At 36.0% G+C, this 24,714-nt stretch overlaps 1 protein-coding gene across 7 annotated transcripts in view; it reads right to left on the bottom strand.

Annotated features, from left to right (window-relative positions):
- Positions 1 to 24,714, bottom strand: part of RPS6KC1 (ribosomal protein S6 kinase C1) — a 186,189-nt gene that overhangs the window by 125,348 nt on the left and 36,127 nt on the right. For all 7 annotated transcript variants that reach the window (XM_043568412.1, XM_043568409.1, XM_043568408.1 and 4 more), the window contains 2 exons: positions 16,534 to 16,627; positions 5,042 to 5,404 (listed from right to left, as the gene is read on the bottom strand). In XM_043568412.1, the coding sequence (XP_043424347.1) occupies positions 5,042 to 5,404; positions 16,534 to 16,627 (457 nt within the window). The remainder of the gene's footprint in view (positions 1 to 5,041; positions 5,405 to 16,533; positions 16,628 to 24,714) is intronic.

Genomic DNA, 24,714 nt, shown 5'->3' on the forward strand with positions numbered 1-24,714 from the left:
TCAAAAAACTGTTAGAACTAATAACAGATGAAATCTGTTACAAATCATTGCTGAAAGAAATTGAAGACAAAAATAAACGGAAAGACATTCTACACTCATGTATTGAAAGAATTAGTATCATTAAAATGTCCATACTACCCAGTGAGATCTACAGACTCAATGCAATCCCTATCAAAATTCCAATGACATTTTTCACCTAAGTAGAAAAAAACAATCTTAAAATTTGTATGGAACCACAAAAGACCTCAAATAGCCAAAGCAATCCTATGAGTAAAGAACAAAGCATCTCCTGATTTCAAACTATATTACAAAGCTACAGTAATCAAAACAGTATGGTATTGGACACATAGATCAGTGGGACAAGATAGAGCCCAGAAATAAAACCACACATACATAGTCAGTTAATTTATGACAAAGGAGCCAAAAATATACACTAGGGACAAGACAGTCTCTTTACTAAAAGGTACTGACAAAAACAAACAACCACATGCAAAAATAATAACACCATACCCCTATTTTACACCATATACAAAAATTAAAACAGATTAAAGACTTGAACATAAAATCCAAAAACATAAAATCCTAGATAAAAATGGGGGGGGGGGTAGCTTTCTTGGCATGATTTTTTTTTGGATTTGACAGCAAAAGCAAAAATAAACATGCTGGACTACATCAAACTACAAAGATTCTACACAGCAAAAGAAACCATCAACAAAATGAAAATGCAGTCAACCAAATGGGAAAAAATATTTGCAAATCATATATCTGATAAGGAGTTAATATCCAAAATATATAAAGAAAACATAATATCAAAAAACCTAAACAAGACGATCAAAACATGAGCAGAGGGATTAAAAAGCTACTTTCTCAAAGAAGTCATAAAAATGCCAAACAAGTACATGAAAAGTTACTTAACATCACTCATCATCAGGGAACTACAAATCAAAACCATAATTTGATATTACCTCACACCTGTTAGAATGTCTACCATCAAAAAGACAACAGGGGTGCCTAGGTGGCTCAGTCAGTTAAGCATCTGACTTCGGCTCAGGTCATGATCTCACGGTTCGTGCGTTGAAGCCCCACATCAGGCTCTGTGCGGACAGCTTGGAGCCTGGAGCTTGCTCAGATTCTGTCTGTCTGTCTGTCTGTCTGTCTCTCTCTCTCTTTATCTCTCTTTGCCCCTCTCCCACTTGCACTCTCTCTCTCTCTCTCAAAAATAAACAAACATTAAAAAAATTTTTTAAAGACAACAGATAACAAGTGTTGTGGAGAAAAGAGAACTCTTGGACACTGCTGGTGGGAATGTAAAATTGGTGCAGCCATCACAGAAAACAGTATGAAGGTTCCTCAAAAAACTAACAATAGGACAACCATATGTTCCAGAAATTCCATTTCTAGCTATTCGTCAGAAGGAAACAAAATCACTATCTCAAAGAGGTATCTGTACTCCCGTGTTCATTGCAGCATTATTTACAATAGTCAAGACACATACACACACACACACACACACACACACACACACACACACAAACACACATGGGAATATTATTCAGCAATAAAAAAAAAAAGGAAACCCATTAGTGACATGAATGGACCTTGAGGTCATTATGCTAAGTGAAATATGTCAGAAAAGACACAAATAGTATATGGTCTCACTTATGTGTAGAATCTAAAAACAACCAAACTCATAGAAACAGAAAAGAGGTTAGTGGTTACCAAAGGCAGGGGTGAGGGATAAGGGGTGGTGGGTAAAGTGGGTGAAGGTGGCCAAAAGATAGGAACTTCCATTTATATGATTAATAAATGCTGCAGACATAATGTACAACATGGTGCCTATAGTTAAAAATACGGTATCATGTATTTGAAAGTTGCTAAAAGAGTAGATCTAAAAACTCTCATCACAAGAAAAAAAACCGTTAACTATATGTGACAGAAAGGATATAACTAAACTTATGGTAATCATTTCACAAAACATACATATATCAAATCATTACTTTGAGTACCTTTAGTATAATGTTACATGTCATATGTCAATTATATCTCAATAAAACTGGGGGGAAATTTTTTTTAAACCAATAACGTCCATGTGTCTGTTAGGAGGTAGCTTTTACACTTTTAAATATGAACCAGAAGCACTGCTCTGACGCTACATTTAACACATAGTTAAAAGTATAACCACAAGGACTGAAATAAAGGTTATTTTACATATTGATTAAAAATTAGAATTCTGTGATTGTGATTCTCACAGTTTGTATGAATAAAAAATTGAATAAACAAAAAAAAGACTAAAAAGCAATTAGTCAAGTATAATTTTTTAGTTATTATGGCACATTAACAACAAAAACCAATCCAGGGCAGGAATGGATATTGTGGTTTCAGAAAGACAGGCATATGTTAAATCGGAAAAACATGTTTAAATGGTAACATTCCTTAAGACAGAAGTCTACTATATTTAGTATCAAGTTCTGGTGAGAAATAATTCACCATCATAATCACAAAATAACTACCTAAATGATATTTTTTTGTTATTTGCTGATATGCATCCATAATTCTCATTTTGAAGTACAGATTTTTATTTTTCTGGTGCCCTCAAGTGGTAACATTATGAAGTACTCTAAGTTTAAATGCAAATAACTTTAGACAGAAAAAGATCACATTGATGTATCTGTGTCAGTTAAACACTAGTGACTTTTTTAGCACAAAATTATCTTTAAAAAAAAAAAAATAAGGGAAAATATCAGAGCTAACTGCAACTTATCCCAATTTTAAACTCCCAACCCAAAATGAGAGTTAAGACAAAGAAGAAAAATGTGTAGACCTTTAAAGACCAGAATGTTCTACTAGCAAACAAAAACCCCAACTGACTATATGACACTACCTGAAAAACAAAAATTTGTGGGACCCCTGGGTGACTCAGTCAAGCATCTGACTCTTGATTTCGGTTCAGGCCGTGATCTCACGGTTTTATGAGTTCGAGCCCCATGTTGGGCTTTGCACTGACTCTGTGCAGCCTGCCTGGGATTCTCTCTCTCCCCTCCCTCTCTCTGCCCCTCCCTGGCTCGTGCTCTTTCTGTCTCTCTCAAAATAAATAAATAAACCTAAATAATATATATTAAAAAAAAGAAAGAAAAACAAAAATTTGTATCAAAATGATGTATCAATCAAACCAGGAGAAATACTCCCTCCTGAAACCCCATTAACATGGCAGTAAAAGAATTATTTTTAAGGCAAAAGCCCCCAAGGACAAAGAGACTCCAAGAGAAGACTGCAACAACAACATTTTACAAAATGAAAATAGATGGATGAGTGGTTATTGACTTAGGAAGCTCAAGAAAGCTGCCTGATTTATATGACACTGTAAATTAGTTTGGGAACGTGTAGCACTGGGTAGCTTGGAAATGAGAGTAAGGGCCAAAAACAAGCGAATTAGTGAAAATTCTGGTTAAGAAGCACTGATGCCACCAGATACACTCCCTCTTCCGGCCCATGCAGCCAAGTATTCATCGTCTACCACGTTAGAAGGCTGAAAGTTTAGGGGCGCCTGGGTGGCGCAGTCGGTTGAGCGTCCGACTTCAGCCAGGTCACGATCTCGCGGTCCGGGAGTTCGAGCCCCGCGTCGGGCTCTGGGCTGATGGCTCGGAGCCTGGAGCCTGTTTCCGATGCTGTGTCTCCCTCTCTCTCTGTCCCTCCCCCGTTCATGCTCTGTCTCTCTCTGTCCCAAAAATAAATAAAAAACGTTGAAAAAAAAAAATTAAAAAAAGAAGGCTGAAAGTTTAAACTGCCATAAAGCAGAGCACTTCTGGAGGACAGGACACCAAGCATGGTGAGGGCGGAAGTACTACAGCAAAAAAGGGTTCGTGCTACAGGAGACTATGGTCATCGGAATGGTTCTAACAAGTCAAAAATGACAGGAAAACAGTAAAAATGATGATATTCTGGAAAGAAAACCACCAAGAAGGTCTTATCGACCTTCGGCTTTTGTGTCCACAATGTCACGTAACTAACTGTGGTATGCTTTACTCTGTTTTGTTTTTTTTTTTAATGTTTTTATTTATTTTTGAGACAGAGAGAGACAGAGCATGAGCAGGGGAGGGGCAGAGAGAGAGGGAGACACAGAATCCGAAGCAGGCTCCAGGCTCTGGGCTGTCAGCACAGAGCCCAACATGGGGCCCGAACTCACAGACCATGAGATCATGACCTGAGCTGAAGTCGGACGCTTAACCGACTGAGCCACCCAGGCGCCCCTTACTCTGTTTCTTGTAAGGAAAAGACAAATGACTTAAAAAATCTGAGGCAAAAAAAAAGGTTAAGTTCTACTTACAGACATTAGAAACATTCATTCTAAATGTCCCAAATCACCCCAGTAACTAGCTGAGAATTTATGGCAACTAAAACAGAAAAGAACAGTAGGTAAATCCAAGAACCTTTACATTTCATCTCTTCTCTTCAGGCCAGCAGGAGTAAATGCACTAAATCTCTGTGAATACTCCTGTGAGAGGTGAAGGCTGGGGAACACTGGCCACGTCAGAAAAAACATAATATCATTCATACAAGAGACATGGAGATTTGAGTTTTTTAAATCCTGTTTTTGTTGGTTAATTGATCAAAGCACAGTGTTAAGTAGCTCTGATCCTGCCTTCCCTTCATGTAACTAAAAGTTTTTACCCAAATTTAGGTCATTTTTTTATGTTTATTTATTTATATGGGGGAGAGGTGGAGGAGTGGGGGAGGGGCAGAGAGAAAGGAGAGGGAGAGAATCCCAAGCTCAGTCTGACTCCACAGACTCAGCACAGAGCCCAATATGGGGCTCAGTCTCACAAACTGTGAGATAATGAACTGAAAGGAAATCAAGAGACAGTTAACTGACTGAACCACCCAGTCATCCCCAAAGGTAGGTCATTTAATCTTCAGTAATTTCTCATTTTGAGTCTCGTTTGGACACAGGACTATACACAAGATACAGTTATATGTATATACTTTCTTTCCAGATACCAACATAAGAACATTCCAAAACATATTAATACAGATAAAACTGTACCTTGAACACCTTCTAGGAGTAAATCAACTCCTTTCCTATAAAAATTGGAAGCAGCTTCATAGTCATCTTCTTCTTCCTTTTTTAAAGCCAGCTTTATTAATTCTCCAGCTTTCTCCAAATAATCTCTCTTGCCAAGCTTGGACTTTAAACTGCCAGGAAAGAGGCTACGACTTTCCCGTTCTTCTTCTGTTTTGTTCTGTTCGCTGTCAGAAGCAACGGCCCCTAATGCTGATGGATCCGAAGAAAGATTGAGACCAAAAGTTCTAACGGGAGAGTTTTGATTGGAAGCCATTCCATCATCTAACTCAGCAAGAGAATCCACGTCCACAGTAAGAGATATCAAATCACTGTCACTGGAGAAACCTAGAAATATGATCACAATATAAATAGATATTAAATTAAGAATCAGCCAAAAAGAATACAAATCATGCTGACTATTCATTTGTTCATACTATTCGAGTCGATTAGGAAGGCTGTCATTGCCTGATGGAGATCGGTGCCTGGCCATTTGCTTTAGCTTACTGAATTCAGCTCTGGAAAATAATCTCCTTTGCCTTAATTATCAGACTAAAACTGAAGACAAGTCTTTATCTAGTCTTGTAAAATGAAGAGCCTTTACCACAAAACCTTGTAACAACAGCATTGTAATAAAGAAAAAAGAATTAAGAGCCTCAAGGCAAGACAAAAACAAGGGCCTGAATCCCAGCTCTTAAAACTTACTATGTGACCAAGCCCAAGACACTTAATTTACTTACTATGCAGAACTTTAAATGAGGAATACAGTTCATGCATATAAAGCATAATAGGCTATCACTCAATTGCAACTATTATGGCAATTATGTAATGATTATTTATTTCTACAACGTACCCTCAGAGGTAAGCTTTTAGATAATCCATATCTGGAAAATGTACACCATTTGGTTGTGTGTGTGTGTGTGTGTGTGTGTGTGTTTTAAAGAACTAAATTTTTAGAAATTTTTGTTTCATTCTCTTCCACAAACTTTTGGAGAGAGGTTTGGTCTGTATTTGCCTCTTAGTTTTCTGACAGAAAATGAATATTAGGTGGTATTGAAATATTTAGCAATGAAAATTCTTTCTCCCATTTCACAAAACTGACTCCATGGTAAAGGAGCATGAAGTACAACAGTTATGAAACTTCCTGGCGTGAGGACCTCCCTTTACATTCTTAAAATAATTGAGAACCTCAAAAAAGCTTCTTTTTGTGGATTATACCTGTAAATATCTAAAAAATATACCTGTGGATTATACCTGTAAATATCTATTTAAAATAGACTAATTTTTTTAAGTAAACATTAAAGCCCATTACATGTTAATGTAATTTTTGTTCAAAATAACTATATTCTCCAAAGCAAAAAAGTATTTAGTAAGAATAGTGACAATGTTTTACATTTGTACAAATCTTGTTAATTGAAGATGACTAGATTCTCGTATTATGATTTTGCACTCAATCTGTTGTCGGATGTTGCCCTGGTTGAAAGATTTGAGGAAGATCTTGCATAGATATGTAACTGAAAATGGGGTGAATATTTTAGCAGCCTTTTCAAATACTTGTGGATATTGTTTTTTGATACTATACCAAAACTTGACAAGTAGTAGTTTCTTAAAGCTTAGTTGCCATATAGAATATAAATTCTTGTCAGTGAAATTTGTTTCTATTATATTCAACTCCATTGATCTGTCTTGCACACTGAATGTGTGCATCACACATTGGACATTTTGAAAGTACTGGTTCCCTGAGTTATAGTGACAAATCACATTTGTTACTATCACCACCAATCTCAGCAGAATATTCTTTAGGTCTTGGGGAACTGTCAAGCTCAAAGTAGCAGATACAAGTTCTCCAAAATTCAGGCATCTGGCTGGCATCAGGTGGTAGAGCGTATGACTCTTGATCGCAGGGTCTGGAGTTCAAAACCCTCATTAGATGTAAAGATTACTTTAAAAAAGAAAAAAAAAAAAAAAAGGTTCTCCAGGATTCTAATTTGGCACTGAAAACTCAAAGTTTATCATTGGCAACAAACACTGTCGGCCGTTTTCCTTAAAGTGTCAGCTCACTTTGTTTGCGTTTGAAAACCATTTGCCAAATACCCAAATCTGAATAATGACAGTTTGTCTGTCAATTGTTCTTTCAAGCAAAAATGATGTCCCAAGAGAAAAGCTGCTAGTTCATAGCTCAAACAAGTGCTCTTCCTCAAGACAACCATGGCAATTCAGTTAGGCAGATGTGTTTTATGTATACTTCCATTTTTTCACACAGAATATAAGAAAGCCATGTAGCAAACGGTGGAGATTTGATAAAAATTAATAGTTTTTACTGCTTTATCATGGGCATTCTTAGGTAAAATGAGCATTGGCATTACTGCAAGTAGGCGGCATGATTCCTGTTACGGTCTGGTATCACTGTCTTGATCCACGCTCAGGCAAGGCAGTTTTACCGATCATTGCTTTTGCATCATTAGTGCAAATGTCAACACAGTGAAAAAGGCAAATAATTTCCTAGACTATTGCAAAAATAATTTCTGCCTCGGTGACCCCCTGAGAAGATCTCTAGAATACCCAAGGGTCTAAAGACCATACTTGGAGAGCCACTGATCTATATATCATTCAATAAGATTGACAATAGAGTTACATACAAATTAAATTTGGGAACAGCTATGCAATCTGCATCACCATTGAATGTTGACTTCCAAGTTCCTCAGAAAAGACAATATATTAAAAAGAAAATTATTTCCTCAAGATCATATCCCAAGCCAAACTTAAAGGTAGATTAGACTATACAATTCTAGAATAGGGATCAGCAAACTTCTTTTCTGAGGACCAGAGAGTGAATATTTTAGGTTTTGTGGGCCACATGATCTATGTCACAACAAATCAACTCTGTTGTTGTAGTACAAAAGCAGCCACAGATAATATGTAAATGAATACGCATGGCTGTGTTCCAGTAACACTTTATTTATGGATGTTGAAATGTGAATTCCATGTAATTTTCACATGCCATAAAATAATATCCTTTTGAATACTGTCAATCATTTTAAAATGTAAAAACCATTCTTAGCTATTAGGTCACATAAAAACAAGTGGCAGGTCAGATTTGGCCCACAGGCCATAGTTTGTCAACTTATTATAGACTTAAATTGCTTACTTCATTTCAAATAAAGTAAGTTAGGGTAAAAACATGTTACTGGCAGCTAAACTCAAATTTCAAATCAACTTTAGACACCACTTTGGCACCCTGTCAACATATCCTGTTTTCAGGGGCTTTTCTCAAATCCGTGGAATGCCCATAAAGAACTGATTTTGTTCTCTAAAAGCAAAACACTTCATTAAATCCACAAGCTGAGAAGAGATTCATTGGATCTGGTGGAAATCTTTTCAATCTCTGACATTTCAACTGTACAGACAGCTCTTCAAAATCAGAATCTTTTACAGCAATCTACAAAATTATTTAACCACTGTTCTGAGAAATACATAAATTTCATAAAAGATTTTGTTAATGATTTCAAAACATTTTACATATTCCAATGCACACTTATTTCCTTAAATGGGGGTATTATATAACCTGGTCCATTGATATTAATAAACAAATAGACAAAGTTTAAAAAATAAGTTCTGGTTTATACAGCTAATCATAAAAGAAAGGAAACACTGTTATAGATCTTTTGTCTGCTCTCCAGTGTCTTGTCACTATAACCTTCACATCATCTATCACACTGTACTGTTTCATGTTTTGCCTGATTTTCCTTTCTAACAGGAACAATAATACCAAAGGGCAAAGGGGTAAAATTATGTGTACTCAGTTTCTTGGCTTTTGACCACAAAAATCTAGTGGCATAGTCTTATTTCCTCTCTTACCTTTCCAATCTTATTTTGTTAGCAAAGGAAATCATGATTACATAAAATTGGATCAGAAGAGCAAGACCAGCAAAATACTTGGGAAGAATATCAGATAATGAAATAAAGTAATAATTAATAATAATATTCAAATAATTTCCTTTTCACATTCTACCTAATTCTAAATGAAGAATCTTTCAAAGTGAGCAAAGAAAAACTAGCATGTTAGAAAGAGGAATTTTTCTAGCCCAACTACGAGAGGAGCAAAGGGAAGCAAAAAGACTTCTGATTTAACCCTTTTGGAAGACAATTTGACAATGCGTATTCAGATGCAGAAAATCTTTATACCTTTGACCCAGAAATTCAACAATTATACCAAAAATAACCAGAGATACGATCAAAGATCTATATTTGAGAATCATCATCACAAAAATTAGTGAAAATTTGGAAATAACAAATTCCTAACAATAAGAGATTATGGTACATCCCTTTGATAAAGTATTATACAGCTATTAAAAATTATGTTACAAACGAATATTTAATGCTAAAGTATTCATGATCTATTATGCAAAAATAATAAACTGCAAAGCAGTATATACATATACTATAATTCTAATTTTAAAACAAAAACAGAAAAAAAGGCTAGAGAGGTAGCCTAACAGTAATTTTCTCTGTATGGTGGGATTACAGGTGACTCTTACCACATCGCTTACATGTGTATGACAAGCTCTTAAGGCTCTGTATTTGAAGGCTATCAAAGGAGATGCAACAAGGGCTAAAACTGGGAATTTGTTTGTGAACGAATATATGCTATACAAACATAACTTATGCAATATAGGCCCATACGTATCACCCAGCAGCCAGTGCCAAGGAATTCCTAACTTAAGAGAGAAGACAGAAACGATTACAGACAGATTTGTCTGAAGCAGACTAACCCTTGACATTTCTTCCTCGCCTACCTTCTTCCTTTAATTCTCCTCTTAAGATGCACCCTACCATATCTCAACCATATCGTAAGTCGAACCCTATCATATCTCAACCATACACTGCAACCAATCATCTTCTAGGAAATCTCTTCTGCATTTAAGCAATTTCTAAATTCCCTTCTTCTCAATGAAGTATTCCCCAATCACCTCAAGAACGCTCCCCTTTCACTACCACAGTAATGAATTATTTATACACACACACACACACTCAGTACCTAGTTTTTTTCACCTTATATCCTTAATACAGCTACTTATCACAGTGCTTGCTCACCTCCTTGAATTCACGGTCCTGTCATTCAACCTGTTTTATACAAAGCTACATAGAAATATCACGGAAAGTGGAGACTAGCTTCCTAAAACCCAGAAAGAAAGCTAATAAGATAGAGCAGCAAACAAGAGGTTCTCAGTTAAGGTGAGTAGGAAGAACACTGTGGATAAGGCAGGGCAACAACTGACAATTCAGACACTATTTGTCAAAAGTTAAACCAACCTGAAGTCAATCCATGTTTAAAGGGGCCCTCTGGAGCCATCATGAGAGTAAAAGGTACATCCTTCACCAACACCATCAAGACAAAAACCTAAGCCTTTTTGGGAAGGGATGGGAGGGGGAAGAGTCAAAGGTTCTATGAAAGCGTTCTGCCTCCAGGTTCATATCACAGAGATTCAAGTCTCAGGGCTATTAGAGGGCCCCAGGTGACCGGTTAAAAAGCAGCTACAGACATGAGGGGTTTATATAGCATCCCAGTTCACCTACCTACCTTCACCTTCTGTGCTTTGAACTGCTCAGAGTAGGGCAGTCTAGTGAAATCTGTCTAGGACACCACCTCTGAAAGACAGGCACCAGGGGAAAAGGTTGAGTTGCTATAGAATAAATCTTTATACTATAAACTATCAGAAATCTGTATTTGAAGACCATCTGCAAAAAGAGATCGGTTTCCTTTAGAACAACAGGTGGTCTCTCATGGTCAACTATATATAAAATACATGGCCTCATTATTATTAGCTGATAGCTTTCACTGAGCACTGAGGTTCAGTCAACGAAAGGGAATTTCTACTTTTCCTAGTAGCAATGACTCATGCTTCACACACAAAGCAAAATATCTAGCCAGCAGAACAAAGGTCACCCTGAGGGAGAAGACATACATATCAATCTCCATTAAGAAACAAGCTCTTATAAATATGATTTTAGGCGAATACCCAAATCTCATAATTAAGATTCTGTACCTGATTATCAACTTATCGTTTAGAAATAGCCACTGTTACTAAGAAGTACCATTCCTTTGATATTTCACATTTTTATAATGTCCTGGGGACAAGTCTTTGCTTCACCCTTGAAAATTTATGAAAAGAGGATGAGAATATCTACTGCATATTTGGTGAAAAACGGAGTAAGTTCAGAAAGTAACATATCAATCAAAATTACAGCCCTAATACTGTTATCTTCTCATGAACAACAAGGATCTATGAGTTGGCTTTCCTTTCTATCTAATGAACTTCTTACGCTGCTACTCTCCATAATCTCTGCAAATCAATCCTGCTACCAGAGCACAAGCCGCTCACACTGGGAGTTCTATACCAAATATGTATTCTCACTGCCTCCCTCTCCATAAAACTAAATCTCTTCTTTCAAAATATATTTTTTATGATTGCTACTGAATACCCGGAGTGCCTAGACTGCCTTAGGCACATGGCTTAACTTCTCTGAAATTCCAATTTTTAATTGTGGAATAAGGGATTTATCTGTGTCATTCTTGATGTTCTTTCTACTCTCAAACACTTCCCATGACATATTATCAATTTTTTTTATTTGCCCCACCCAACCCCTAAAATCCAATATTATCCTCAATAGCCCTAGGGTTTATAAGAGTCAATATTTATAATTTGCATCATTTGTTTTACATGCACACATACAATGACACCTTCTCATTTATGTTTATCTTAAGAATAATAATCTGTTCTTTTTTACCTATTTTAAACTCCTTCACCAAAGAAAATTCAACTAACAAGGGAAAATAGATAAACGTTAGGCAGATAAGCACTTAAGAGAAAAAGGAACTTCTAACTGAATAAGCATACTCTATCATAATACAAGAGGGCCTAGAATAATCGCAGTAACAAGATTTAGGGTTCTCATGGTGCCACCTAGTGGATACTTGCGCTAAATCCTGCTTTAAATTTAAAATTACTTTCAATTAGGCTTTCTGTATTTTTGTCATTTTACACTACTCCATGGTGCACACACTTCAAGTTCGTCTCAAAAATAGATTTAGGCTATTAAGTGGTGAACCAACTTAAGAATATTCCTTTTTAAAATGAACCTGCCTGAAAGCATCAACTTTGAATCAACCAAATGAAATACAAATAATAAAAAGAAAAATATAATAATGACACTTTGATACAGAAGATTTTTTCTCAAACTTAAATAACTAGACACCTTTCCAATTAGTCTCCCTTAATGCTTTAAAACTAATCAAAATTATCCAAATTAATACAGTTTACCTCTAATCTTCAAGATTTAATGGAAAGAATTCTTATCCCACCATTGAATAAAAATACAAATCTTGAACTGAGAGTGATTTTAGAGATCCCTTACACAGACCAGCAATAGATGCTATTCTCAAAATGTACATCTCATTTACTCTAAAAGGGTTCATTCAAGACAGCTTAATAGATTCTTTCTTGTGTCTACAGTTGCTACAATTGAACACCCAGGGAGTTCTTAATCCACAATTTACAGGCCACACACACACACACACACACACACACACACACACACAAAGGTAGATCTGGCTACTCCCAGGAGACATTGAAGAATATTCCACACATGAGATCTTACATAAGAAACTGACCTCTCAGTTTCTATTTGTGATTACGATCATCTAATTATTTTCTCTGGTTTGCTGCGTACACCTGGAAAATGTCCCTCCCACAACTGCAAAGGAAGTCAAGTCACGTATTAGGAAGAGGAAATGACACAGGTTACCAGATGAGAGTCTACCAACATCAAAGGCTCCAATATCAAGGCCATCATGGCAGTAAAGCAACCTACATCCTTCAAACGGGCCAACAGATGAGAGAAACATGTCAAGAAGCTCAATTCCCATGCACCATTTTGGCCAGGTTTCTACAAATGTCATGGTAACTTCATAGCTAAGTTTAATCAAACGAAAAGATGCAAGTTTAAAAAGGAAATAAGATGTTAACAATCAAGTAAATCTTCTTTCATCTTTAAATATATATATAGTTTAATTTCTCTGGACAAAGGATAAGAAAAGTAACCAGCATTTCATTTTAAAAACATAAAACAATATAAACTTTTTATCTAAAAACCTACTGAATAATTTTATAATTCTCAATTTCATATTAGATAAAATACACTTACCAGTTAATCACCAAATTATTGGTTTTATGGAACCTTAAAGGGGTTTCCACTATCCCATTACAATCAAATGATAATTTTTTTCGAAGTCATTAATCCAGCTCTTTATGTTTTCCTCAGAAAACTTTCCTTCAAGGTAAATTAAGACCTGTTGATTGCATTTTTATGGTACTAATAAAAATAATGATCACTTAGCCTCTACATCTGTTCTCTGAGAGGTGATATACTTGCCATGTCATTCTAACTCTACTGAAGGACCTTGAAACAGCAGACTATATATTAAGATTTGCCCCTCTGGCTCATTTGACTGGCAAACTAAATCACAAGTGTGAAAAATGAATACACCTTTGAAACACCGTTTAAAATACTACACTCAGAGGAGATGTTATGGAGTGAATCACCTCCTCACATTTTGGCTCTAAATCCAAACCCCGAGCACTTGCCACCACAATCCCTCTACAACCCTCTGTTTCACTGCATACCTGTGGGGCTTGGCCGGCTGCCAGCTTTCCCTGCTCTTTTGCTAGCACAGGCCCTCTCCCTTGGTTGTCTCTGGGGTTTGCAGACCTTTTGGTAGGAAAGTATATCTTCCACTTACCCAGTATGCCAGACAATCTCATGATATTTAAAAGCCATTTCCCCTCTCAAATAACAATGAATTTGCAAGCTGTTTGACACTCCGATCTGTATTTGTCAACAAGGTCTTTCAGCCGGATTAATTAGTCAGGCGTAAAGGCTTTTAAAGGGAGGGGGGATTAAAAAAAATCTAAGCTTTAACTGCCTTTCCAGTTCCATGTTTTGCATTCTTCATGGATCACAGTGTGTTTCAGAGATGGTAATACAGCTAGAAAACTAAGCTATGCACTGAAAGGATAAAATGTCAGTATTACTTTTAGGTAGCGTAAGTCTTTTCTGATGTTTTTAACAAAAAGGTAGCCCCTAATTTCTCTCATAAAAGCATATTCCTAAAAGATAAATCCTTTCGTGGGGCACCTGGGTGGCTCAGTAGGTGGGGCGTCGGACTCTTGATTTCAGCTCAGGTCATGATCTCATGGTTTGTAAGGTCAAGCCCTGCATGGGGGTGGGAAGGGATTCTCTCTCTCCCTCTCTCTCTGTCCCTCTCCCCACCGCCGCTCGCCCACGCTTTCTCTCAAATAAATAAAACTAGGAGAAAAAAAAAAAAGATAAATCCTTTCAAGGAAAACCCATCTTTTTGAAACTTCAAAAGGTAAATTCTGAAACAACTGTTTTAGGAAGAATGGCCCATATGGCCCCAGTGTACCAGAGGCAGTCCTAGTTTAAGCTTGTTGTCTTGTACTTAATAAGTACCCTCTCTACTTCTCAGAAGTGTCCCACTCAGGACAACAAATTACAAGCTCATCCTATTTTTTTTTTTTTACCACATTTTTACCACAGTCACATTTGAACTCTGAACATTCTTCCATATTCTAGAACACCATCCCAAGAAAACTCATTCCTAATAATAATGCTCCTCTCTTCTCTTCCAGACTATAAAAAAGGACAAAAGACCTATGTATCATTCCCATCCATGACGACCTTACACTAGAATAGGTTCCTGAGATATACATCTCCCATCATGGCTGACTCTCACCTAGTAAAAAAGGATTATTATGAATATTAAAAGAATATAACAATTCCCAAATCACGTAACCTTAGATTCCTATAACAAAACACAAGAGGAGAGAAACTAAGAAACATTCTAAAATTTCTAAAAACTGTACTCTTCATTGAACACTCTCCTATGAATCTTTGTAACTCTATTTGTCCACTATTGGATGTCACCAAATCACCACATTTACAGGGAGAAAATACCTTCTCCCTCTTCTAGGGAACAGAGTATCTCTGAGGCAACAGCCCGATCTGGTTATCCCGAATAAGTTACCTTCCAAGAAACTAGCTCTAGAAACAATCACATTGGGATCCCCAGCAGGGAGTAGGTTTTCCAAAGCCTAGCAAGGATCACAGATCAAAACAGGTCACAGGAAAAAGGTATTTGTTTTTTCCGAAAAACATAATGGATTATAAATATGTACAATGTAAATAAATACAGGTGAACAAATTACTGTAAGCAATGTTTTTCTACAACCTTGGCTGATTTATGATTTAGTATGGAGTCAAAAGTATTGAGGATCTAATGGAAACCGCTGGGCCTAAGGTGCCCATACAAAACCACAGAACACTAGGTGTAAATGAACAGACTTTGCTTTTAAGTCAATGGGAGCCACCGTGAAAAACAAGAGGAGCTCATCACTTCTCAGTGTGGTAGCACCAAAAGATTCAGCCTACACAACGAATGGGAATTTGCTGTTCCTCCCAAATTAAGATGCCAATGTACAGCAAGAAATCTGTATCAGTGTGTCTGTTGATGTATGACATCAGTACATATCCCCACAAAAACATCACTACAATGAGATTACGGCTACCTCCCATATTAGAGTCGTAAAGCATCCTCCTCAGCCATAAACTGTTATCCATGAAAGCGATCAAGAAATAGCTAGTCTATGATTTTACTTTTATAGAAACCAAACCTAAGCCACTTCAAACAAATCTAATTACCTATTTTTAAAGACTCTCCCTCCCTATCCCCAAATCTTTTTTTTTTTTTGTTTTTTCATTCCAAAATCTTCCCTGGATGAAAACCAGCTAAGGAAATCTAAAGACCAAAATGTATGTATTTTAAATCTTCATAAAAATTCAAGGATGGCTTAACAAAGGAATAAAACAAGAGATTATGCATTCTTGAATTAAAGTGATTAGAATTTAAAAAACTGCTTTGGTTTAGACTTATGTTATTATAAAACATACTAAAAACACTAGAACTGCCTTAGGTTTACTCTTTCTAGGAACATGACTAAACTTTTAAAGCCAGTTTTGAAATTAATTGTCTAAAAGTCAGATGCTGCTAAATAAACTTTAGCAAGGTATTCTTACACCAGACAATATAAATTCTGAACACTTATTATGCCATATTTCATCAAATCTAATATGCCATTAGATGTAGGACAAATCATTATTTTATATATCACTAAGAAAGAAAAAAGCTGTCAATTAAATGTAAGAAGGTATCATCAACCCAATATCACGCACCAAGTGATACTAGGTGATACTACTAAAACGTGAAGAACAAAAAGCATCTTAGAATTGATAAAATACTCTCAAATTCCTACAGCCATCTATTCTTTTGCAATTCAAATATGATTTATAGTCTTCTCCAATCAAAACCACTGCAATGAAAAAAAATTAAAATATCCTACCTTCAGTACTACACTCCGGAAAGCTATCAACGAGGGAATCCGAATAAGCTTCCGCAGGTCCAATCAATTCAGAACCATCATTAACTATTCCACCCTAAAAAGAGAAGAATAATTGTGTATCATGGTCAGTAAGGGTTTTATTTTTAAATGAGTAATAAATTAACAATAGTTATCTCAACTGAGTACGTATAAGGATTACAGAAACCATTCATCTGTTAAACCAGATTACATTTGCTTTTAAAAAATCAATAGAAATATCAATATTGATTCATCAACTGTAAAAAATGTACCACACCAATGCAAGATGTTAATAACAGGGGAATCTCTGTGAAAGGGAAAGGGGTATACAGAAAAGCACTATATTTTCCTCACAATTTTTCTGTAAATTAAACTACTCTAAAAAATAATCTATTATTAAAATCTAGCATTAACCAATGCGAATTCAAAAGGAATATTATCATGTTTATATCATGTGCCTTTTTATAAAAGCATATGTATAAAAATCTATCTAAAGTACTCATTTAAGGGGCGCCTGGGTGGCGCAGTCGGTTAAGCGTCCGACTTCAGCCAGGTCACGATCTCACGGTCCGGGAGTTCGAGCCCCACGTCAGGCTCTGGGCTGATGGCTCGGAGCCTGGAGCCTGTTTCCGATTCTGTGTCTCCCTCTCTCTCTGCCCCTCCCCCATTCATGCTCTGTCTCTCTCTGTCCCAAAAATAAATAAACTTTGGGAAAAAAAATTTAAAAAATAAAAAAATAAAGTACTCATTTAAAAAATGCAGAAAACACACACAGACACACACACACCAGCTACAGACTATTACTCAACATTCTTAGTGTCTGGTCATTCTATTTAGTGATAAATGATGGGACTCTATTAGAAGTCATTTAATTTTATCAAATTAAAAACTAACATGTATCACATAGCACCTCAGTGATTCCAGAAGCACCCTAAATTTGAAACCTATTTAGACATAATATAAAACTAAACAAACCTAAGATATTTGTATTAAAGCAACACATTTTTTAAACGTTTATTTATTATTTTTGAGAGACAGAGAGAGAGCATGAATGGGGGAGGGGCAGAGAGAGAGAGAGAGACACAGAATCTGAAGCAAGCTCTAGGCTCTGAGCTGTCAGCACAGAGCCTGACACGGGGCTCGAACCACGAACCATGAGATCATGACTTGAGCCAAAGTCGGACACTTAATTGACTAAGCTACCCAGGTGCCCCAAAGCAACACATTTTTAATAACTATAAAATAACTGTATTTTAATAAAATATAAAAACTATTTTGATTCCTTATGTGACCATTATTTCAATTCTGTATCTAGGTTTGCAAATTCAACCTTCAAAAAACTGTTTTCTCTCACCCCGTGTGCAACTAGAAAATGCTACTTATCAAGAAAGTGGTCTGGGGGGCGCCTGGGTGGCGCAGTCGGTTAAGCGTCTGACTTCAGCCAGGTCACGATCTCGCGGTCCGTGAGTTCGAGCCCCGCGTCGGGCTCTGGGCTGATGGCTCGGAGCCTGGAGCCTGTTTCCGATTCTGTGTCTCCCTCTCTCTCTGCCCCTTCCCCGTTCATGCTCTGTCTCTCTCTGTCCCAAAAATAAATAAACGTTGAAAAAAAAAATTTTTTTTTAATAAAAAATAAAAAAAAAAAAAAAAAAGAAAGTGGTGCTGGTATGTTTTGTGCTGTGGTTTTACGACTGTTTCAATCATGAGTATAAGGACTTAAAATCCTTAAATAATTATAACTAAAATAATAGCTCTTTTGCTCCGTAACATCTTTCATTCTACCTTCCACCAACAGTTCTATGTCCCCAAACACTACTACCAGGATAGTAAAACCCACGAAAAATACAAGACCTCTTTTTCCTCTCTCCTTCAGCACAAAGAACTTAACTATCTTTAGTTATAATCAAAAGTCTCCCTACCAGCTTATCTTTAAGAAAGAGAAATTTGAAATGGTTCCTCTAAAATTACCAAATTTTACTTCCCAGAATGTTAAATGAACTGAAACTTTAAAAACAATTATTCCCTTTAGACGCAAGAATTTATACACTTTATTCTATTTGTGAATTAAAATATTCAAATCACAGTTTGTATCTGAATTTTTCTCCAAAAAAGAAGAGTCTCTATTTTAGACTAAGCCATAAACCAAATCTGAAGCAAATCTGCAAATATTCTGAGAATTTTACCAGACAAAGCTGATTTTATTTATAATCTCAGTTTACAGAAAGTGCCTTTCAACCATTAACTACCTCTTCTACTATCAGAGATGTGGACTTTGTTACCTGTCTATAAAATGGGATTATTATTTATAACTTAATATGTTGTCAGGACTAAAAGACTTTATACATGTAAAGTGTCTGGAACAACATAAGCACTCATTTTTTATTTGTTAATATTAGCTGATATAGATCTGTTCACAAGATAAAATAAAAACACAATACTAAAGAATACAAAAAGCTATTTTAGCTCATAATCTTCAAGAAATTTTATTTACTTCATTTAATAAACAACAAATACAGAATAAATCTTTAATTAAACAAAATAATAAAAAACTTTCCATAGGAATTCAAGGTAAGTAGTGGAGAAATACGCCACAATTGTATTTTAATCTCTACATTAAATCTCTAGATTAATTGCTATTTTAATCTCTCTATCAAAAACATTAACCACTAGGCGTTCTTTACTATGCAGTAGAAAGAAATTTATTACACAGCATCTCAAAGTTTTTTGTTAATGAAATGTCAACCTAGGGGTGAAGGAGTCCAGGTATAATAGAATAAGCAGATCAGCAAATGCTCTCCCCAAAAGACAATGATACAACTGGAGAAAAATGTCAAAACGACCATCTGAGTGCTCTGGAAATTGACCAAAAACATATAACGAATGAAGAAGTGGTTACCCATAAAAAACCACAAAATCACAGGTAAGAACTGTGGGAGCCTGTGGTATTCTTGCCTGGGGTTGCTCCCACCTTCTGTCCCAGCTGGGTTCCCATGGTAATTATACAAGGGCAAGACAAGCCTTGAAATTCAGCAGATTCACTTGCAGAGGAGGCAAGCATGATTTGGACTGAAGCACAGAAGTCGTCCACCCCAAACAGTATTATCAGTAATAGTAGCGATCCCAGCACCAATGCACAGTGGCTCAGCAAGCATGAGGTTCCAGCAAGCAAAGGACCAGCGTATTAGCCAGACATTTCACAGGGAGCTACAGAAAGTACACAACCATACGGGTTCTTAACAAGCTCTCTACTCACCCATACAGGAGAGACTAGAGAAGAATCAAGCTATCTACAAACCCCCAACAAACCACAATGGTGCGCACACACACAGAGGAAATGCAAGAGATCTCAAAGATAAGCAAAATCCAGGGCAAACTTAAAAACTGCTTGAACTCTGAAAATATATCAAGAAACATCAGCATATGGAAGAAGCATATACTGGAACAAAGTGTTTAAATACAAAGACCAATCACTGGCTGACCACTAAGCTATGCTGCTATAGGACTAACCCCTAGTTAGCGAGGTTTAAAAATACAATAAAAATTTAAAATTGAGAAGAGATATCAGCAGTTACGCACTGCCAATTAAATTTTTTTAATGTTTATTTCCTTTTGAGAGAGAAAGAGACAGAGGCGTGAGTGGGAGAGAGGCAGAGAGAGAGAGGGAGACACAGAATCTGAAGCAGGCTCCAGGATCTGAGCTGTTAGCACAGAGACTGAAACAGGGCTCGAACTCACCGGGAGATCATGACCTGAGCCGAAGCTGGACGTTTAACCGACTCTCTCTCTCTCAAAAATAAATAAACATTAAAAAAAAGAAAAAGGAGAAAGAAACTTCAACAATTAACTGGAGGTTTCAATATCTTACTCTTAATAATTGACAGAACTAGACAGAAAACTAGCAGATACAGAAGACTTAAAGATCACTAACAACTAACTTGAAATACTAAAATTTACATAAAATTCCACCTGACAACAGAATATACACTCCTTCCAAGCACACATGCAACATTCTCCAGGATAGTTCATATGCTAAGAAATAAATCAAATCTCAATATATTTAAAAGAACTGAAATCATACATGCGTTCTGACCATGACCACAAGAAAACAAAATTAGAATTCAACAATAAAAGAAACTTTAAAAATTAACAAATACTTGGAAATTAAAGAACACTTTTCTAAATAACCAAAGAGTCTACAGAAAAAAATCACGAAAGCAGAAAATGCATTAAACTGAATAAAAATAAAAACAAAGTGTAAAAGGCTATGCTAAAAGAAAAATTTATAGTTGTAAACACCCATGTTAGATAAGAATAACCATCTCAAATCAGTAATCTAAACTTCCACTTTAAGGAACTAAAGAATTAGATAAAGAACAAAGTAAATCCAAAGCAAGCAAAAGGAAAGAAATAAAGTTTAGAGCAGAAATCAAAATAAAATAGAGAAAATAGAGAGAAAGTAATGAAACCAAGTTGGTCTTTTGAAAAAAATCAACAAAAATATCAAACTTTTAGGTAGACTGACCAAGAAAAAAATACACCAGATACAAATTACCAAAATCATGAATGAAAGAGGGACATCACTAACATACCCATAGAAATCAAAGGCGTTCTGGGGGAATACTATGAACAATTTATGCCAACAAATTACACAATTTAGATGAAAAATTCCTGGGAAGGGACAAGTTCCAAAGTTGATTCAAGTAGAAATAGAATATCATGATAGACTTATAACAAGTAAATAAACTGAATTAAAATTTGAAATCCTCCCAGATCAATTCCAATACTATGTATATACCTAAGAGAAATGAAAAGGTATGTCCACACAAAAAACTTATATGCCAATGGTCATTAACAACATCATTCATAATAACCAAAAGGGAGAGACAACCCAAATGTGCATCAATTGATGAATGGAAAAACAAAATGTAGCATATCCACTAGCCATACAAAGGAATACTATATAGGCACCAAAAAGGAATGGCGTATTGATACATGCTGCAACATGGATTAAACCTGTAAACCACTCACGACAGCATAAAATGCTTAGAGTAATTTTAACCAAAGAAGGGCCAGACTTATACACTGAAAACTGTAAAACACTGCTGAGACTAATTAAAGAACGCCTAAATTAATGGAGTCATTTCATGTTCATGGGTTGGAAGACAATGTTGTTAAAATAATAATTTTCCCCAAACTATAGACCTGATACAATTCCAACCAAAATTCCATCAGAATTTCTTGTTGTTATGGACAAGCTGATGCTAAAATTTTTATGGAAATTCAAAGGATTCGAAATCACTGTAACAATTCTGAAAAAGTATGAATAAAGTGAGACAACTTACACTATCCAATTTCAAAACTTGTTATAAAACTACAATAATCAAGACAATACAGTACTGTTATAAAAACAGGCACACAGATCAATAGAAGACGTCAAAAGTCAAGAAATAAACTTGAATAAACTTGAAGAAATAAACTTGAGCTTGAAAACAAGCTCATCATCATTAGCCATTAGGAAATGGAAATAATACTACAGTGAAATACCACGATATACATACTAGAAAAACTATAAATTTAAAAATCATACAATACTAAGTGTTGGTGAAATTGAGTAAGAACCAGAGCCTTCATACATTGCTGGGGAATCTAAAACAGTATGGTCACTCTGGAGAACAGTTTGGCAGTTTCTTAAAAACATAAACTTACCATAAGACCCAGCAATTCCACTCTTCAGAATCTACCCAAGAGACATGAAAACATATATCTACACACAGATTTGTTGGCAGCAATACTAGACAAAGGCCCAAAAAGCTGAAAACAAACCAAATGTCTGTCAATTTGCCAATGGATAAACAAAACATAGTATGATCTATATAACAGAATACTTTCCAGCGACATAAAGGAACAGAAGACTGATACGTGATAGAATGTGGATAAAACTCAAAACATTATGTGAAAACACTAAGTGAAAGAAACCAGAACAAAAGACCACATACTGTGTGATTCTGTGTAATTGAAATGTCCTGAAAAGGTAAATCTATAGTCAGAAAACAGGTAAGTAGTTACCTAGGGACGGGGCTGGAAAAGGAGACTGCCAGTAAAGGGGCACAGAGAAACTTGCTTAGGTGGCAGAAATGTGACAGTTGCACAACTCTATAAATGTACTGAAAGTCACTGAATAATGGTACACTTACAATTGGTAAATTTTAAAGTATGTCAATAAAACTGTAAATGCATATATACATACAAACATACATACATCTACATAAACAGCAAAGAATACACATGGAAAGGTATAGATGAAAAACATTTGGCAATAAACTGGTAATTTTTTAAGATGAGTAATGAGTAACAGAGGCTCATTCTAGCACTTTGTAGCACTCCTTCTACTCCTGTGTATGTTAAAAAAAAACCAAATCAAATCATTTGACTATGTGGTCATTTGCAATGTGGTAAATACCATCAATGTTTCCACAAACAAACACACAAACAAACAAACAAAAAACCTACACGTTATTGTAGCACACCCTGTGACCTGACTACCCAAAAACCTCCCGTTCATACCTTCATCCACAATCAGAACTAGAAAGCCAAAAGAGTCACACACCCAGACTTTTCTGAAGCTACGGACAGTCCTGTAACCCAGTTCTGGCCTACTGGATGTAAGAAGGACTACCTCTAGGCAGAATGTCTAGGAAAGCTTTTAAAAACTGGCATGCATTCATTTATTGGCCCTTTTCCTTTCATGCCCCAAACAAGGAAGCTACACCTAAGGCTCTGGAGGACATTATTGAGCTCTGTGCCAGCGACATCCTATCTTCCTCACTCAACTTCCCGTTGTAAGAGACAGACACCCCTTTCTTGTTTAAGTTAATACGGTTAAGCTTTTTCATTGTTTATTTAGAGACTGACTACTACTGCTGTGATAATACCCAATCAGTATCCCTCTCTTGCCCAGCAGACTACCTAAAGTATTTCTAATACATTTTCTAAAACTAGCTTGACCTCCCTTGAAGTGCCCAATGTATTCTTTTCTCTTCTTCTGTCTCTCACTGCACAAAGCCTAAAAAGTATCATCCAGCAGCAGTTATAATCAGGAATTGCCAGATCCAAAGGAAACAGAATGAACAGGTAACTTTTATTTAAATTCTTCAAGGTCTAAGATCTCCTATTTTCCTAGACTGATTTTTTTTTAGCCCTTGGCATGTGATAATTTGCATGACTGCTTTTCACAATTTCTATAAAGTCATATCCTTCTTGCTTAATAAAGCTGCCTTTTTCTATAAGCATAGACTCCTTGCCACATAGATACGGTTGTAACCAAGAACAACAAAGGGCAAATACTGTACCAATTTGATTTGGCCTTCTAGCCTAAAGATCTGCAGTATACCATAAACAAAGCCACATTCATCATCTTGGCCTAGTTCACACAGTAATGAAAAATTAAGCGACGAAGTCAATCACTAGAAATCTTGTTACTATAAACTTTCCTATTACTACTTCTATTACTGTAAAGTCATAAGTCTGTAATATTTTTCAAAACATCAACTCTCTTCAGTAAATTAAAATATTTTCATATTTTATTTTCATAAAATATTCTTCATAAAAAATATTTTCCTTTGGTAGATCCACTGCCATCAGGAAATTTAAAACTCCCACTACTCATATACCTCACTGGCTGTATGTTCTAACAAATTGCATTTATACAAATAAATTACATTTACACAAAGAAGGAAAAAAACAAGTATGGCACAATCACCTAGCTTTTTTCTAGAAGTCTAAAGGCAATAGGAAAACTGTGGTCATTAAAGACATTGATACCAACTGACGACTTGCACAGGTTCAATGCAGAATAAATCAGAAAACTGTAAAATTATATAAAATTATAAAGAACTCATGGGGCACCTGGGTGGCTCAGTCAGTTGAGGGTCAGACTTTGGCTCAGGTCATGACCTCACAGTTTGTGGGTTCAAGCCCTGCATCAGGCTCTGTGCTGTTAGCTTGGAACCTGAAGCCTGCTTCTGACTCTGTGTGTCTCCCTCTCTCTGTGCACCTCCCCCGCTTTCTCTCTCTCTCTCTCTCTCTCTCAAAAATAAATAGACATTAAAAAATTTTTTAATTAAAATGATAAAGAACTCAGAATGAAAACCTTACATGTCAAGAAAC

Source organism: Prionailurus bengalensis, chromosome E4, assembly GCF_016509475.1.
Source record: "Prionailurus bengalensis isolate Pbe53 chromosome E4, Fcat_Pben_1.1_paternal_pri, whole genome shotgun sequence".
Classification (NCBI taxonomy): domain Eukaryota; kingdom Metazoa; phylum Chordata; class Mammalia; order Carnivora; family Felidae; genus Prionailurus; species Prionailurus bengalensis.